This window comes from Trifolium pratense, linkage group LG6, assembly GCF_020283565.1.
Source record: "Trifolium pratense cultivar HEN17-A07 linkage group LG6, ARS_RC_1.1, whole genome shotgun sequence".
Taxonomy (NCBI): Eukaryota; Viridiplantae; Streptophyta; class Magnoliopsida; order Fabales; family Fabaceae; genus Trifolium; species Trifolium pratense.
The window spans coordinates 42693478-42712925 of record NC_060064.1 but is presented as its reverse complement, the minus strand read 5'-3'; the positions used below and the strand labels follow the sequence as shown (position 1 = coordinate 42712925).

The 19448-nt window shown below is 35.6% G+C and overlaps 2 protein-coding genes across 2 annotated transcripts; one reads left to right on the top strand and one right to left on the bottom strand.

The window, feature by feature from the left end:
* Positions 1-3033: 3033 nt before the first annotated feature.
* Positions 3034-7352, bottom strand: LOC123889433 (formin-like protein 1). The gene is made up of 4 exons (XM_045938772.1): positions 5164-7352; positions 4568-4767; positions 4108-4352; positions 3034-4011 (listed from the first exon to the last, which is right to left on the bottom strand). Exons 1-4 carry the CDS (start codon positions 6993-6995, stop codon positions 3205-3207), a joined length of 3084 nt encoding a protein of 1027 aa, XP_045794728.1. The 5' UTR covers positions 6996-7352; the 3' UTR covers positions 3034-3204.
* A 2562-nt stretch (positions 7353-9914) lies between these two features.
* LOC123892307 lies at positions 9915-10679 on the top strand. Its single transcript, XM_045942100.1, has one exon. The coding sequence runs from the start codon at positions 9915-9917 to the stop codon at positions 10677-10679; it is 765 nt and encodes a 254-aa protein (XP_045798056.1).
* Positions 10680-19448: the final 8769 nt, after the last annotated feature.

Genomic DNA, 19448 nt, shown 5'->3' with positions numbered 1-19448 from the left:
CAGGTCCTTTTGCAAAACTCACACAAGGCTTCAACAAAATGGCTATATCACAAATGTTTGTTTGAATCCACTTCAGCAAGACAAGGTTTTGTAAGAATCTCTGTCATTAGTATATTACCACCAATGCTGCAAACATATATTCCCACAAACAAGCTTCATGATCACAACATTATGTTCTGATAATTCAGCAAGTGCTTCCTCATAAAGCTGATCTCCAATGAAGGTGCTTTGTTTGAATTTGCACCAAACCTTCACAAAGCATGATAGGAACATACCAAGAAACCATAAGCCTCAAAAATCAAACCTTCACAACTAGCCACACATCATGTTCTAGATTCTGCAGCAAGGACCTTCCAAATTTTGCAACAAGTGAACTTAGAAACAAAAGCCAAAGATCCATTGATAATTGCACACTGAAGTTTGACCTATTACAATTGATAATCCAAGCAAGTCCATTGAACTGAACTCCCTCCTTCAAACTCAACATTGGAAAATTTACCAATTTGAGTTTGAATTACAAAATCACCAAATTTTGGTGTCCACCAAAAGATGAATCAAATACTATTGAAAGCAACTGTTGAGAGATAATGCAGCCAACTATTAAGCAACTGTTGCAATGGACCAAGAATCCAAAGAACTCCAACATATGAGTTTCCATAGAGCATAATAGTAATGCAGGAAACCCAAAAAGGAACCACACCAAACAGAAACAATGAGCTCCTCTAAGATGAAACTTGGATTCATTGCTAAATAGTGCCTCAAATATTTCTTCAAATCCAAGCAACTTCCAAATACCAAAGCACAATGAGATGAGTGTAGTTCACATAATTCAATTCAAAATTGTGAACGGTCAGAATCAAAGCCAAGATGCAAAGGACAAGTTACCATTCCAATCTCCAAGTGCAATCTTCTAAAAACTCTAAGAACAAAGCAACTGAAACAAGAAGCAAAATGATACCATCCGAAAACTGAAAGAACGTTGCCTCCAGGATCAAAAACAAAGTGCGATGATTTGAAAGAATGATAACGCAACGATAACATCATTGCAAGGAAAAATACATTCGACGTAAACAGAGAAGATGGAAACAAATTTGTTCCGCCGGGATCAAAAACTATGATGCATAGGTCACGATGATAAGAAAAGAAAGTGATGTTCTCCGACGAACGCAGTAGCAAATCAGAAAACAACTCACCTTTCTTGCTGGTCTGATCGTGATCTTGTGAGAATCGAACGTTGCCGCCGTGGTGACACTTGACCTTGATCGGAGAAGAGAAAACTTGAACACTTGATTGATTCTGTGGTTTCTGGCTGATTGCAGAAAGTACAAACTCGGTTGCAAAATTCTTTGATTGCTTGTGTTCTTCTGAAGCGGTGATCGCGAAATCGACATTGTTGCAGCAAGAATCACCAAGAAAACAAGTAATAGCTCCAATCTTGATGGAGAAGCCATCAAAATATGATGCAATCGAAGGAATAGAAACTGGAATGATTGGACTTGCGAAGCTGCCAAAAAGGATCGAATCTTGCGAAGTTGAAAATTCCAAATCTTGAGTAGAAGTGCTGAGAATCGCAACATCGACGGATTCATCTTCTTCACAACTTTCAGAATCGTAAGCGGAAGCGTAATCTTCATCTTCATCCCTCGGGTATCGCTCTGATACCATGTTATGAATCATGGAATCGAAGGGATAAAGATCATAGATGTCGGCAAGATAGAGTGCATAAGAGTATTCATGAGGAAGATACTCATAGAAATTCATATTGAATGAATATAGATTGATAAAAGAATGAGTAAAATGTACAATGGAGTAGCTTATTTATAGGACTATTTGGAGTAACTAACTCCCTAACTAACTTTCTAACCACCTAACCAACTTAGTAACCTATCAACTAACTCTTACTGATTAACTAAGGATCTATATTCTTAACAATATGTCCGTCAAAAAATACAAAAATGTTAAGTATCATATAATGTCCTATGTTACAATTTCGATAATCGATTTCATTATTCAGTCAATTTTTAAAGTATATTTTGGGTTTGTGTCAGGCCTAATTCAGGGACTTTACTAAATTAAATATTCAGGGAGGAGTATGTTTGAAAGAAGGAATATAATCGAAAAAACAACGAATTATAGTAAGTTTCATTTGGCCAATTTGAGAGTGTTCCAAGGCTCAAATACCAGTTTGAACAACTTTGTCAGAAAAAAAGAAGTTGGAAGTTGGAACAACATAAATTATTAGCAAAGAAAATTGATTGAACAATTAAAAAATGATGGGTCCCATTTTATCACGAGGCTTGAGTTCCTTGAGCCCCTTACTACAATACACAATTGCATCCTCCTCGAAATGAAAGATTGTTTCTTTATTCTATATATTTTGTCATTGATAAAGAAATGACAAAATCAGTTGCAAAATATAGAAGGAAGCTTTGATATATATTATCTGATATCAGAGTGAATTTGTTAGAATCATTTTGTCGCCGCTTTGTATCTTTTTGCTAAATCACGGTAGCTCACTCTAATTTTAACAAGGAGAATGTTAACATGCGCACCAAAAGTATATGTTAAGGAAGCAAAAATAGAAAGTATTAAATGTTAAAACATTAAATTTTAATTTTTCAAGCATTAAATTTTTGTATCATTAAAAGTTAAATTTCTATATTAAGATACATTAACATGTGTCCTATATGCACATGTTAACAACACCCTTTTAACAAATTCACTATGATAGTATCAAACATTCCTCACGATAGCTCCTATTCGCATTTGCTTACTCCAGAAGGAATATAATCTAATGTATGAGACCGTGATTTAGCAACAAAATAAAAAAGGGTCATGTTAACATGTGCATAAAAGGCACATGTTAAGGTTCTAAATATAGAAAATTACATTTATTGTTAAAAAAAAAATTAATGCTTAAGAAGTTAAATGCACATATTTCAAAATATTATTTCTACTTTTGCTTCCTTAACATGTGCCTTTGGTGCACATGTTAACATTTTCCAATAAAAAAACATTGTAGCTGAAAAAACCTTTTGCAAAACAACATTTTGAAGTTTGATTGTTTGTTAATCCCAATTGATAACAAAGATTCTCTCCAAATTGAAAAGCTCTATTTACAAGCTACTACAACCTTATAGAGTTATGGTACATATCCTACTCTCATTTTTCTCTATATAATCTACATAAACAGAATACATTTAGCTAAGGTGATGGACTTTCATCATCTGAAGAGTTACTACAATCTTTCCTCCCATATAATCCAGGAAGAGGTTGCGGAAGCATTGGATTAACCGGAATAGGAAATTTATGACCTGAACTAACCGCAGTCCGCTCGTTTACCATACCAACTTCTTTGCAGACCCTGTCAAGAACGGCTACAAAATCTCTTACAACTAAGAAGATTCTGAATGGATGAGCTTCTTCCTTTGCTAAGTTTCCGTGAAAATATTCAGTAATCTCCTTCACAAGGGTCATAGTAACACTTTCTTGAGCTTGAATTTTCAGAATTTCCTCCTCAGCCATTCTAATGAATTTGTTCATTGATTCTGTAAATTTCAGGCTGCTTTCATCAGACCCCAGCTTTTCGATTAACTGCACAATTCCAGCTATATCTGTAGTTCCTTTGGAAAGTTTAAAGAGATCGCCGCTGAGAGCTTCGGAATCCATAGTAGCAGCCCTCTTTACATTTGATAGCTCTGAACTCAGATTGGACACAACTTGTAGGCCTAGTCTCCTACACTGAACATCCTCGGTTAAAGTAGAGCTTGTAATTTGATAAGTACCAGAGTGACGAGCGCCTTCAGTTCTAATAATTTCCTGTACGACAAAATGAAGTAGAGTGGTTTTCCCATCCGCACCTTTTACATCAGCCAATTTTAGAAGTGTATCGAGCTTGAAGGCCTCTGCATCACCACGATTTGTTCCCACATTCATGCGGTTCCCAGTTTTAAGTACAGCCTCTAGAAGCTTCAAGAACATTCTACAATTCCGCAGTTCTTCACAGGCAGCCTGCAAAAGCACCAATTTCATACATGAGATTGGAAAATACTAGATTCTGCTTATCCTCGAATAAATGAATAAATCATGGACAGTTTAAGTGACTACCTCTAGAGTTTGAAATGATTTTCTAAGATACTCTACTTCAGATTGAAAATTGACCATGTAAAGCATTGCTTCGATCCTTTTAAATGCAAAAGGTATATCAAGCACTGCCTTCAAAAATTTCTCAGCATGATCAAGCTTAGTTGGTGAGTCATCTTTATGTTCCTTCAATTTACACTCTTCTTCCTTGCTTGGTGCCATTTTTAACAAGCTTTCAAGTAGTTCTGCGCCAAGTGTATCACTACTACCTGAGAAAAAGTAAATTTAGTTTCAATATCAGTATCCAAGGTAAAATATTTGAAGGTGGATGCTTGAATTACAGCTAATACTTAATCACCATCCCTTATGATTGTACTATGAACAAGGACTACAACTTAACTAGGTGCCTAATCAATAACTACTTATCCGATACAAAAACTACAGAAAATGAAAGCCAAAACCTAATGCAGGAATGAGAATATACCTTCTAAAAGTGCTTCACACACTTCTTCTATTGTGACATTAAGAGCCTTGAGCAAGATTGCAATATTTTGAGACTTTTTCGGATCTAGTACTCTTCCATCCTGATTTGGCAGGGGAAGAACAGACCATGGAGCAGCATCCTTGGGTTTTTGGTTTGATGTGTTCACTACAAACAATGTCTCAATCATTTCCTCATTCAATCTGCATCCAACCCAATTCATTTTTCTTAGTTCAAGAACACCAATTGCAGCATATAGTCATATACACAAGAATTTTCAACTACTCAGCTATCTACGTGATTGTTTAAGCTTATGGAAACAACTTATGACATGTTATAAGTGTTTAATTAAACTATTTATCCAAATAGCGGCCTAAGTGTCCCTCACAAGTCACAACTTAAAACCACATTCGTGAAGCATTCAAGACAAACATTTATATCAAAACTAGTATGAAAAACAAACACTGACATGAAATCTTATATCTAATTTGAAGCAAATACCAAATTATCTAAGATACACCTACAAGGCTAATAAAAGTGACCAACATAAAGATAGGCATAACTATTAATTAATGAGAATCGGGAATCGGGAATCTTACTTAAACGACATGGAATTCATCTGATCCCACACCGTTTCACGGTCAGAGTTTGTTCTCACTTTGTCCCAATGCAATGGCTTCAATTTAGGTTTCGAATTCTCTTCAATTTCCCTTAAACACTCATTGCTTGTTTGGTTTTGCAACACAAAAGGCCTCGAAGGAGGTAGTAACTCAGGTGGCATCAAACTAGATCGAGGCTGATCAACAATTGCCGAGGTTGCTGACATTTCCCAATGCCTCCTCTGCCGCGGCCGCGGCAGAGGAGGAGGAGGAGGTGGTGGTGAAGCAATTGGCTTCGCAGGATGCGGAATCTCCCAATGCTTCCTCTGTGGCGCAGGCACGGCATAAGAAAATGTTCCCCATCGGTTTGAATTGCAGCTAAACCCTCCTCTCTCGGTTTCCGGCGATGAAAGTAGGGCGGGTGACAGAGGCAATGACGACAGACCATGTAACTTTGACCCGTCCGAAACACTTGACATTCTCGGAGATTGATCAAAAGCTTGATGATGCATCATTTTCTCAGGTGAAGAAGGAAGAGAAAAAACTGAAGATGAAGCATTAGATTGCCTTTGTGGTTGTTCTGATAAAGAAGCATTCTCATTGTTCTCCATAAATCTCTCTTGTAATGACAATGATGATGATTTTGAATGTGCATTTGTTGATATAGAAGAAGCCTTTTCTTTTTCTTTATCTTTCTCTTCATCAAAATCTCTCTCTGGTGTTGAACGTGATGAAGAAGAACTGAATTGCACGTGTTGGTTGTGAATTACTGATGAGGTAGTGGTAACGGTGTTGTGTGATGGTGTGGTTTCAGGTGATTTTTGTCGTGTTCTCCGGGGACTGGAACTCGCCGGCGGTGACAGACTGACGGAAAGAGAATTCTCCGGCGAACCGAAAGAAGCAGAAGAGCATGAAATTGAGCTTGATTCGCCGCTTCTTACGGCGGCAATGGTGGAGAACACTCGCCGGGAAGATGAACCGGTTCCTCCGGAGCTTTCTAGGCCGCCAAGAGAGGAGCCTCTCGGCGAGTAAAATTCCTCATCTTCTTCATCTGAGTCGCTCTCGTCACTCTTCGGCGGTGGTAGTGGAGGTGCGGGAAGCCGCACTAACGGCGGAAGAGGACGGAGCTCCGGCGATTCAAGTTTCCGAGACACCGAACTTCCACCGCGAGGAGCTTCATCGATTCGGCGCGAGTTAACAACTGTTCCGAGGTAGAGAAAATCGGAAGCATTTCCGGCAACATCGCCGGCGGTTTCGACATTGCGCGGGAAAAGCTCAAGGCTACTGTCAGATCTTAGGGTTTTGTTGTCGATGGAAGTCCGACGGTTATGGAAACGTCGGCGGAAGTAAAGGAAAGCTGAGACGGTAACAACGACAGCAGCAATGGCAGTAGCGGAGAGTGCTATAGGGAGGAGTTTGTTAGATGAGGAAGCTGGTTGGGGGGTGTGAGGAAGTATTAGGGCAGAGATGTTTGCTGGAAATGTAGCAAAAGTGAGTGGGGATGGTGGTGGCGGTGAAAGAGGGTAGTTTGGGAAAAATGGTGATTCGTTTGGGTTTGGGTTTTGGTTTGGGTTTTGGTCTTGATTTGGGTTGTTGTAGTCAGTGGGAATGGTAGTGGAAAATGGGTGTTTGGTGTTTGAGGTTGAAGGTGGAGAATGAAGTGGTTGTGGTTGTTGTGATTTTGGTGGTTGAGATGGAGGGAGAGAGTTTAATGGAACAAAGGGTTCATGAAGGATTCTTCTATTGTTGTTGTGAAAGAGAAAATGTTGAGATGCTTGTGGGGAGAAGAAGAATAAGAAGATAAACAAAAAGGATAAGAACAAGGTTTTCATTTTTGTTAGTGTTGTTTGAAGTGAATGAATGAATGAGGGTTTAACTTTGAAGAGAGAAGAAAATGGGAGAAGTAGTAATGGAAGAAGAGGTGAAGAAGAGGTGAAAGTGTATTACAGTGTTAGTACAGTGTTAGGGAGTACTACTTTACTTGTTAGTGTTGAAAAATGTTGAAAAGGTAGTAACCATGTGTGTGAAAAGGTTGAATTTATGATGATGGTGGTTTGAATAAGGGGAGTAGATTTTGGGGAGTGTGTGTTCTTGCATCCAGCTAAGATTCTACTTGCTTGTTCTCTTTCAGAGTCTTGTGTGTAAGCTCCTAGTACTGTTTTTGTATGTGTATGCCACTTACTCACTTTACTCCGATCATTGTCTCTTCTTTTTCTTGTTTTTATTAAAAAAAAAAAACTCTTTTTTCTTTTTTAAAATATATTTAACATTCTCTTTCCTTTGGTTACCAGCAAAAACAAAGATTTACACCAACTTCAATTCAGGTTCATATATTGGTTTGCGTCATTTTATTTCTTCTCATTTTATTTTAATAGAACCAAACGGGTCAGAAGATTTCATAAGGTATATTCAATATAAAATATTGTCTCACAATGTTTTAATTGGGAAAGAAATGGCCGTTTCAAGTTTTTGAGCCATTGCGAATAGTGAAATATTTAACGACCAAATTTCAAAATCAATCAAATTCGTCTATTAAAATGTGGTTGTTGACGTGGAAGGATGTGAGCAGTTAACTTCACACATAAGCACCGTTAACATTTCAAGTTGACGGAGAGACTGATTTGATATTATTTTCGCAAATTCATGATGTTTTAGCTATTTTGAAAAATTCAGGACGAATTTGATTGATCGGTGAAAATTCAATGACTAACTTATTTACTCGCTAAAAAATAAGGGACTAGACAAGACAACTTCAACTTATTCTTGAAACCGGATAAATTGAGTGTCAAGAGACCAGACAAATACTAAATTTATTGTCTCTTACTAAATCACAACATAACTTTTTTCATTTATATAAAGTGTCTAAAATACTAAAATAATATTTTATACACTAATACCTTAAATATTTTGTTTGATTATTCTATACATCTATCCGATACTTATATCTTGGCTTAATTACTAAATTGGTCCCTTAAAGACATTTTTGGTTTCAAATTGATCCCTTAAAGAAAAAAATGCCCAAATTGGTCCCTTAAAGACTTTGCCGTTAAACATTTTGGTCCTTTCCGTCCAGAAACTGTTAATTTGTACATGTGGCAAACTGAGTGCTTACATGGCTGCTTACATGGTTGCTTACATGGATGTTTACTAGGTAAATCATTTAAGTTAAAAAAAAAACTTAAAGTTAAAATTTAAAATAAAAAAAAAAAGTATACAAACAAAACAAAAGGAAAACGATTTGAACGAAGGAACGAAGGAACTCATCTCAGAAGCATTGCAAAGACGACGAGACGACGAATGCGAACGACGGCGAATCGAACGGAAAAAAAGAATCGAAGGTGAATCGAAGGAGACACTGCACAACCAGGTTAGAAATCGATCTTTTTTATGTTTAATTATGTGTTTATGTGTTTGCAGTAAAATTATTTAGGGTTTTGTGTTTGTTTCTTTTCTGTTTTAGATTTCGAATTGTTTAAGATTCTTATTGGAATTTTGTTGTCTTTTGTTGTCTTCTTCTTGTTGCTAGTTTATTTATGGTTTTAGTGTTTGTTTATGATTTAGGGTTCTGTGTTTGTTGTCTTATGTTTTGGAATTTTGTTGTCTTCTTGTTGTTGTGGTCCGTCTGTTTATTTTGAGTGTTATTTTATTAGGTGTGGTGTGTATTATTCATGGGTGATAGATTGGAGGTGGTGGTACACCATGGGGGTTGGTTTGAAGAGTTTGATCATAATGGGTATGTTGGAGCAGATGTAACTTGGTTTGTTGATGAAGATTATTTTTCATATTTTGAGTTTGTTGGAGAGATTAAGAAGAAATTGAAATACCCAAGTATAGACACAATGTGGTTTTATGACCCACAAGATGTAAATGAGTTGGTTTTGTTGGAGGATGATATGGATGCAAATAGAATGAAAAATATAGCACGAATGGATGGAAGAATCCAGCTATATCTTGTGCATCCAATGGCTGAGCCTGAGTTTATTGAAGCGATTGAATATGGGCCTATTGAGGGGGTAAATGAAAATGGGTCTGCTGAGGGAGTAATGGAAATGGGTCTGCTGAGGGAGTAAATGAAAATGGTCCAACTAATGACTTAAATGATAATGGGCCAAGTGAGGGAGTCAATGAAACTGGCCCAACTAGCCCTACTGAGGGAGATAAGGTTGGCCCTACTGAGGGAGAACAAGTGACTGATAAAGGGAAATGTGTGAGAATTGATGATGATGTTATTGATGATTGGATAAATGAAGTTGAGTATGAGGAAGACAGTGAAGATAGTGCCCTGGGAATACACTTTGATGATTCAGAAGAAGATTGTTTGCTTGAAGATAACTTTGAGACTGTTGTGGATGAAAATGTTGTTGATGAACCTATGACCAAGGGAAAGGGAAAGAAAGGTAAGAAAGTGAGGCAAGAGTGTAATGTTAGCAAACCAACAAGCAAGAAGGGAAGACCAAAAAAGAAGAATAATAACTCCAATATATATAATACGTCTGTTGTTCAAGGTGCACAACAAACTGCACAAGGTGATGAGTTATTTGAACAAGAAGATGTTGGGAATATTGACAAAAGTAAATATAAAGCATTTGTTGGAGGATTGAGTGATATTGAGGATTATAATAGTGATGTGCTAGATACTGGAACTGACAGTGACATTGAGAATGAAGTTGAGGGTAGTGAGGATGAAGATGAGCATGACACAGAAAGGCCTAGTAATTACAAATTGCCGAGATTATAAGTGGGAGTCTGGAATGTACTTTGCTTGTAAAGAAGAGTTTCAAGAAGCAATAAGATGTTATGCAATCCAGTCTCAAAGAGCTATTAAATATAAGAAGAATGACAAGAAGAGGATAAGGCTGATTTGTAAAAGTGGTTGTGTATGGTCTGCTTACTGTTCACATATTCCAGGGCAAGAAACTTGGCAATTGATGTTTGTTAAAGATGAGCATAAGTGTAATAGGGAACCTAAGGTCAAAATGCTTAGTGCCAAATGGTTGGGAAAAAGATTACATAAGAAGGTTAAAGAGAATCCCAATTTGAAATTGATTGATATTATGGAGAAAACACAACAAAAATGGAATTTAAAGATATCTAAGAGCAAAGCATCTAAAGCCAGGGGTATTGCTTTTGATTTAGTAGATGGGTCATTTAGAGAACAATACACTAGGTTTTATGATTACTCCCATGAATTACTAAGATCAAACCGTGGTTCAACAGTTATAGTCACTACTACACCATTTCAAGGTGATGAGGCTGACTTGGAACATCCTGAAAGGCCTTTGTGTCCACATTTCCAAAGGGCTTACATTTGTTTCAAGGGATGTAAGGAAAGTTTTTTAATTTGTAGGCCGATAATTTGTTTAGATGGGGCATTTCTTAAAGGATATTATGGTGGTCAAATACTAGCTGCAATTGGAAGAGACCCTAATGATCAAATGCTACCCATTGCAATTGATGTGGTTGAGGGTGAAACAAAAAAGACTTGGAAATGGTTTTTGGAGCTGTTAACCATATGACTTAGGAGGCACAAGAGCTTGTTCTTTAATCACTTTCATAAGTGACCAACAAAAGGTAATTACATAAACACTTTTGTATTTACTGTATTGATGTTATTTACTATAATGTTCCTATTTAAAACAATTGAATTGCTTTCTTGTTGTAGGGACTACTTCCAGCAATGGATGAGTTACTTCCAGGTGTTGCCCACAGATTTTGTGTCAGACACTTGTACAATAATTTCAAAAAGAAATTTCCTGGAAAGAAATTAAAGGAATTGATGTGGAAGGCTGCAAATGCAACTTATGTTAATGCATGGCATAGGGAGATGCAAGAGATCAAGACTATAAATATTGAGGCATTCAATCATTTAATCAAAATACCACCAAGACATTTGAGCAAATCATATTTCACACCTGAGGCAAAATGTGACACATTGGTCAACAACATGTCTAAAGCTTTCAACTCAGTGATTGTTGGTGCAAGAGCCAAGCCTATAGTGACAATGCTTGAAGAAATTAGAGTGTATATGATGGAGAGATGGGAAACCAAGAGACAAAAAATTGGGAGATATGTTGAAAGCATTCTACCAAACATAAAAAAGAAGCTTGAAAGAGAGACATCATTCAGCAACAATTGGATGGTCAGGTATAATTGTTAATGACTTATTTTCTCATATAATGAATATTACCTAGGTCTATATATTGATGACTTATAGTTTACTAGGTCTAATTGTTGATGACTTATAGTTTACTAGGTATAATTGTTGAGGACTTATATTTTACTTATCATTTTTTGGTTAGGCCTGCTGGTTATGAATTGTTTGAAGTTAGACACATTTCAGCTAGTGGTGACCAATTTTCTGTTAGTCTTGGAACAAGGGAATGCTCTTGCAGAAAATGGATGTTGACAGGCTTACCTTGTAGACATGCAATAGCTTGTATGAGAGAAATGGAAATTGATCCAGGTCAATATGTACCTGACTACTTCAGAAAAGAAACATATGAAGCTTGCTATCAACCAATGATCTACCCAACAAATGGTCAAAATGTATGGGTAAGAACTCGGTTTACCGACCTTCAACCACCACCAATAAAAAGGCAACCTGGCAGACCTAAAAAAAAGAGGAACAAGGAAGCTGATGAATTGAAAAAGGATGATGGAAATATGAAGAGAGCTTTTCATGGAATTGTTTGTGGTAATTGTAAAAGACTTGGTCACAACAAACAAACTTGCAAACAACCACCACCACCACAAGCACCACCTGCTACAACACAACCTAGTACATCATAAGCACCTTCTGCTACAACACAACCTGCTGCTTCTGCTTTTGCACAACCTCCTGCTTTTGCAAGACAACCTACTGCTGCTGCTTCTGCTTCTGCAACAAGACAACCTGCTTCTGCTTCTGCTTCTGCAAGACAACCTGCTGCTGCTGCTTCTGCAAGACAACCTGCCTCAACACAAGCTTCTGCATCAGCCCAAGGCAAGACTGCTTCAAAAAAAGGAAGAACCAACAAGACAAGCCTGCAGCTCCTTCTTCAACAAAAAGAAAGAAGAATGAACAAGCCAGGCCTGCAGCAACCCAGCCACAAGTCACAACCAACAACAGACAGAAATTTCCTTTTAAGAGAAGAGACCAAACTTCAACACAACCAACATGGAGAATTTGAAGTTTATGATGTTTTGTGTCTGTTATATTTTGTTAGCTGATATGATGTAATTGAGAACCTAGTATATATGGTCTCGATCTTTTGTTTATATGCCCTCAATCTTAGTATATATTTAGTCAGCTGATATGATGTAATTGAGAACCTAGTATATATGGTCTCGATCTTTTGTTTAATGGCTATCATGTATCTGAGAACCTTATTATATATGGTCTCAATCTTTTGTATGATGGTTATCATGTATCTGAGAACCTTAGTATATATGGTCTCAATCTTTTGATTAATTGTTATGATGTATTTGAGAAACCAAGTTAATGTAATTGAAAGTCTTTGGTCTCAATATTTTGCTCTCAATCTTTGGTCTCAAAATTTTGCGCACATTTGGTTATAGTCCCAAATTTGTTCATTTAAAGCAAAAGTAGTAACCATGCCAAATTAAATTGTGCATAAAGCAAAACAAATCCATATATAACATCAATTAACTAAACACAACAATTTTTCATCGAATCAATAACATTGAAATATTAGGAGGCATATAACTCCATTAATTGTTATGACATAAACTACCTCAAATACATAAACCTCATTACATTATGCATAAATTACTTCATAAATTACACAAACTTCATTCATTACATAATGACATAAACTACCTCAAATACATAGATGGGTTGGAAATGAATCTACCACTATACAAGATAATGGTCACTAAGACCAAGATAATTCCAAAACATAAACACCCAAAACCAGTTGAAATCTTTAGCCATTTTTGAGTTATGACGAATTCATTTTTGAGCACATAAACTTCATTCTTCAACTTTCCATTTTTCTTCTTTTGCCTTGCAATCTTTAAATCACGTTCATCAACAATATCATCATCAAACCACTTAAAGAAGCTGCAACCTGCATCACCATCATGTCTCCAATTTCTACATCCCCAAAACTTTTTCTCAAAATTACGACTTGAAATGTCTTTAACAGTTCGTAATATAGCAACTTCATCACATTTGCAGTGTTGTGGTTGTCTCCTAATGACCGAACTTATAGATCCAGTGTTCCCAATTAAACTTCTTCCACTTGTTTCAACCTTCCTGCGCTGTGCAAACGAGCTATCACTGGTGCTTGTCATTTTTTGTGCCACAAGACAAGTTTCGATGAGAGAAGAAGAAGAAGAAGAAGAAGAAGAAGAAGAAGAAGAAGAAGAAGAAGAAGAAGAAGAAGAAGAAGAAGAAGAAGAAGAAGAAGAAGATTGGAATGTAGAAGAAGAAGAGAATGGATGAAGATGAAGATGAAGAACCCTAATTTTTTTTAATTAAAATCAACAAGGAAAGTTAAATACACAATCACCTATTTTTTTGCTTAGTCATTGTATGCCACGTAAGCACTCAGTTTGCCACCTGTACAAATTAACAGTTTTTGGACGGAAAGAACCAAAATGTTTAACGGCAAAATCTTTAAGGGACCAATTTGGGTCTTTTTTTTCTTTAAGGGACCAATTTGAAACCAAAAATGTCTTTAAGAAACCAATTTAGTAATTAAGCCTTATATCTTTTACTAATCAAACCGAACATAATTAGTAATGCTGCTTTGATTATGTGGACAACAAGAGTTACGAGATTAGTATGGGACCATTTGTCAAAAAAATAAATAAAAAATAAAATAAAATTAGTATGGACCAAAGTAAAGTCCCCAACCAGTATGGGACCAAAGTAAAGTCCCCAAAAAGTTTTAAAAATTTCTAGATCATAAAATTTTATCTTTCTTTCTCCATTTTTTCTTCCCTTTTTTCCTCCATTGAAAGATGAAAATCACATAATTTATTTATATTTTTTAAAATGTGATGAAGATCTCTAAATTTTTTTCCACCATAGTTTAACGTGGTTCAGAGTCAATTCAGGCATAAGTAGCTTCAGCTTCATCTCAATCGTAATTCAAGCATAAGTAGTTTCAGCTTCATCAATTTTCTAAAGTTTTTTTTTTTCCTCTTTTGAAAAATACAATTTCGTTGTTGCTTTAATGATGCACATTAATTACAAATCTTTCACTTTCTAAAAAGAATAAATGAGTGCTTTTTAGTTTGACAAATGACGAAAGAAGAAATTCTAAACCTATGCTACTAAATGCCTTAAAGTCCGGAGAAAGATGTTCATCAATGGAAAAATTAAGGATTAGGATAAACATAAGGTTGAAAAAAATGCATAGACTCTTTTTAACAAAAACTAGTTTAACTTACCCGTGCGATTGCACGGGTTAATGTTCAATGGAAAATATAAATTATTAAAATTTTATTATTTTGTGATTTTTTAATTATTTATAAAATTATTTTTTTTTATTTAATGTAATTTATTTAAATATAAAAAATAATACTTTTTTAATGATTTTAAAAGGGAAGCAGGGTGGAGAGTGATCTTTCACTCCCATGTTATTTTTTTTGCCAGTCGCAACTCTAACTTTTTTTATTATTTAATCATTTAAAATAATTATTGTGTTAAATTTCCATAAAAATATTTAAAAAACATTTGGGGAAAAAGACAAATTAATTTCCTTGATTTTACGAAGTTAAATTTATGTTCCTGAACTATCATCTCAACTATTATTTACATAGGATAAAATTATATAATCATGTAAAATTCTATCAAAAGTTCGTGTAAATTAAATATTCATTCCCCGTATGTTGTAAAATAATCGTGTGAAATATTCATTCTCCGTAAATTGTCAGAAATTAGAATAAAGGTCGAAATAGGAAGAACATCGAAATTGTAAATATGATTTAATATTAATTTTATAATAATTATCTGATTAGTTAAGTCTGTGTTTGTCAAAAATAATAATAATGATTATCTGATAAATTATAGGACAAAATGATCTTGTTTCCAATTTTTTTTTTTGTAGAGTCTTGTTTCCAGACTTTAATAGTAATTAATCATATTAATAATTAATTGGGATTGGTTTAATTAAATATATTTCAAAAATTAGTGGATTAATAATTAAAACTTTCCATATTTAATGTTTCAGTTGAATCAAGACATGAATATAGACATTGTTCATATAAAATAATCTGGTCAATAAATTATTTGATTTATTCTATATTTGATTTTTTTTATGAAATTTACAATAATGTGCATGAATATCTATTTTTTGGTGGAGCACAATAATGTAAATTAACCGACAATAAATAATTAAAAAAATTCTAAATTGGAAATAACGATTTTTGCCAAATAAAGTAGATGAAGTCTGTAACAACCCCAAATCGGATTAGCATCAATAAGGAATAATGATTGGAGTATTTCCACTGAATAGAAATAAGAAAGTGTGAATTAAGTGGATGAATGGTAAAGTAGTAATAAAGGGTTGATATGTATGTCAATTTATTGGCATTTGGCAAAGAAAGGACCACACTAAAATAACTTAAGAAAGAATTAGAAGCAATTTCCACAAATGTTCCCTTCACTCCTCATTATCACAACTAGGGGTGATCGTATCCGAACCAATCCAAAAGTAAAACCGCAAATCGAACCAAACCAAACCGAAAATCGCAAAAACCGCATTTGGTTTGGATGTATTTGGATGGCTTTCTTACTGAACCGCAAACCGCAAAACCGCAAACCGCAAAAACCGCAAAAACCGCGGATAACCGCAAAAACCGCATTAAGTTACTATTATATATTTATATTCCAATATCGTAAAAGAAAATATATTTATATTCCAATATACATGCCCAATTACCAAGTCAGTCGACCAAATTATTCGAACTTCAAGTTGTTTTTATTTTTTGTACTGAAATTTTATTTTGGTGTTGTAATGTTATTTTAAATAAACAAATTTTATCGGTACCGTGATGTTATTTTGAAAATTCAATTTTTTTATATATTTAAAATTGTAAGTTACTATAATGTTATTTTGGATAAATAATTTTTGTTGGTACTACAATGTTATTTTGGAACTTCAATTTTTTATTTTTTTTTTATGCTTAAAATTGTTCGGTACAATCGTTATGTTTTAAACCGCACCAACCGAACCGATCCAAACCGCATTGGTTTGGTTTGGTTTGGTTTGGATGACTTTTTAAAAATCAACCGAACCAAACCGAACCGCATGCATTTTTATCTCGCGGTTAGGATGACTTTTATGCTCAAAACCGAACCAAACCGCACCGCGATCACCCCTAATCACAACACGTGAGACAGCAACAACACAAGAGTAAAGGGACCTACTTCTTTGTAAAAGGAGACCAAGACCACTCATTTTCCTCACCTTCACTTCCTGTAAACAACACAGAAGCTCAAACATCCCATTTCTCTCCTTCCCTCTAATAGCTCAACATGAGCTGTACTAGACGTGGCATAGATTAGCATGAGTTGTTTTATCTAATACACAACTAAAGGAGTAGTAACAAAAGATGCAATATTTACTCCATATACATAGGAATTTAATTGTTTCAATCTTATGCAGTAGCTGCTCCATATACATAGGAATTTGTTACTTCATTCCTATCACTAGGAGCCTCATCACAGTCTATATAAAGACTTGTTGTAAATTGTAAACATTCAATTCAATTAATGCAATTACCATTGATTCCTTTACTTTATATGGTATCAGTCGCTTACTGCTTAACAGCATAAAGATCCAATTTTTTTTCCACCATGTCTACTTCATCTACTGATACAACCAATCACCTCATTGCTGATAACAACAAAATTGTTGTTACTCTCAATACACAACACTCTATTAAGCTTACTGCCAACAATTATCCTGCTTAGCAAGTCCTCATGAATGCCTTGCTTGTTGGTCATGACCTTATTGGTTTTGTTGATGGAACAAAACCTTGTCCTGCAGAAACTCACGGTGATTATTCTCACTGGAAACGCCAGGATCAATTCATCATCCATGCCATCATTTCCTCAGTTGATCAAAGTGTGGTCACATTACTTGGAAATGTCAAGAATTCCAAGCAAGCTTGGGACATTCTCAACAAAACTTTTGCAAGCAAGACCAGGTCCAGGATCATTCATCTTAAAGAAAAGTTGTCTCGATCCAATAAGGGCTCAAAGTCAGTCTCTGAGTATCTCCATGCCATTAAGGCAGTGGCTGATGAACTTGCTATCATCAATTCTCCGATTGATGATGATGATTTAGTCATTCACACAATGAATGGCTTAGGACCTGAGTACAAGGAAGTAGCAACATCAATTCGCACCAGAGAAAAGTCGATCTCATTTGAGGAGTTGCATGATCTCCTCACTGACTTTGAAAGTTACCTTCATAGGGATGAAGCCACTGAACATTCCTCTCCTGTCATCACTGCAAATGCTGCTCAAAAAGGAAAGATGATTTATCCAAAAAGAGGTCAACACTCAGGAGACAATAACAACAGTTTCTCAAATCAAAGGCCAGTCTATCCTAACTCTTACAAAAAAGTCAGATGCCAATTTTGTGAAAAACCTGGACATACAGCAAAGGTATGTTATGGACTGCATGGATATCCTCCAAGAAATAAGCCTGCACCAGCTGCACATCATGTCAGGAACAGATCCTCCAATATTGGTAATTCTTGGATCATGGATTCAGGGGCAACTCATCATCTGACTCATGATCTTGAGAATCTGCACCTCACCAGTCCTTATCAAGGCTCAGATCAGATTGTTGTAGGAGATGGTAATGCTTTACCTATCACTCACACTGGAAAAACAATTTTTAAAACACCCTCTTGCACATTACACCTTCCACAAGTTTTTCATGTTCCTTCTATCACTCAAAACTTATTATCTGTTTCTTCATTATGCAAAACTAATCCTATATCTGTTGAATTTTTTTCTGATTGTTTTTTGGTTAAGGATCTGAAGACCAAGGTACCACTTCTCAGAGGACAGCATAAGAATGGTCTATATTGCCTACCATCATCACCACCATCCCATACAGCACTTCATTCCACTTCTCAACCATCCCCTCCTTGGCATCATATCCTCGGTCACCCTTCTAAAAGAATCCAAAGACATCTGACATCTAATTTTCAAATAAAGCAGAGTCCAACCTTTCCTTGCATCTCGTGTGAAAGCTCAAAGAGTCACAAGCTGCCTTTCTCTGAGTCCAGTCTAAAAAGCTATAAACCACTTGAACTTATCTACACTGATGTATGGGGGCCTGCACCCATTAGGTCCTTAGATAATTTTTCTTATTATTTAGTTTTTGTAGATCATTTTTCCAAGTATGTTTGGTTGTATCTATTAAAAAATAAATCAGATGTCTCATTTATCTTTCCAAAATTCAAAAGTGTAGTAGAAAAGTTCTTTAATTTACCTATTGTTTCCTTATACTCTGATAATGGCGGTGAATTTCTCAAATTAAAGTCTTTTCTATCTCAACACGGAATATCACATTTCACAACACCACCTCACACACCGGAATTAAATGCCACAGCTGAACGAAGGCATAGACACATTGTTGAAACAGGTCGCACTCTACTACATCATGCCAACTTACCACATAAATTTTGGTCATTTGCCTTTACTACTGCGGCATATTTAATTAATAGGTTACCAACACCCGTTCTTCATATGCAGTCACCTTATGAAGTGCTACACAAAACGAAACCAAACATTCTGCACTTACACTCATTTGGTTGTCTTTGTTTTCCCTGGTTAAAACCTTACACTAAAAACAAACTTCAACCAAGATCCAAACCATGCATTTTCATTGGTTACTCCGCTTCTCAATATGCATATCATTGTCTTGATCCTATAACAGAAAAAATATATACCTCACGACATGTCTCCTTTTTTGATCATCAATTTCCCTACCAAACCATCATCTCTAAACCAGACCCAGCTGATACACCTAATCCAATTATTTCCATGCCTCCTTACCAAATTATACCTCTAAAAACCACATCACATTCATCACCACAACAACAAACAACTATTGTCCCAGCCACGCCTCAATCCCAAACTTTACATAAAGAAACTACATCAAACTCATCACTACATCAACAAGTAACTAATGACCAAACCATAGACCACTCTACTGTTGTTCCTGAGACAGAGGTACTCTTCACTCCTTCACCAGGTAACACATCTAATCATTCAAACTCTCGACCTCATATTTCTATTCAACCTCCTATTG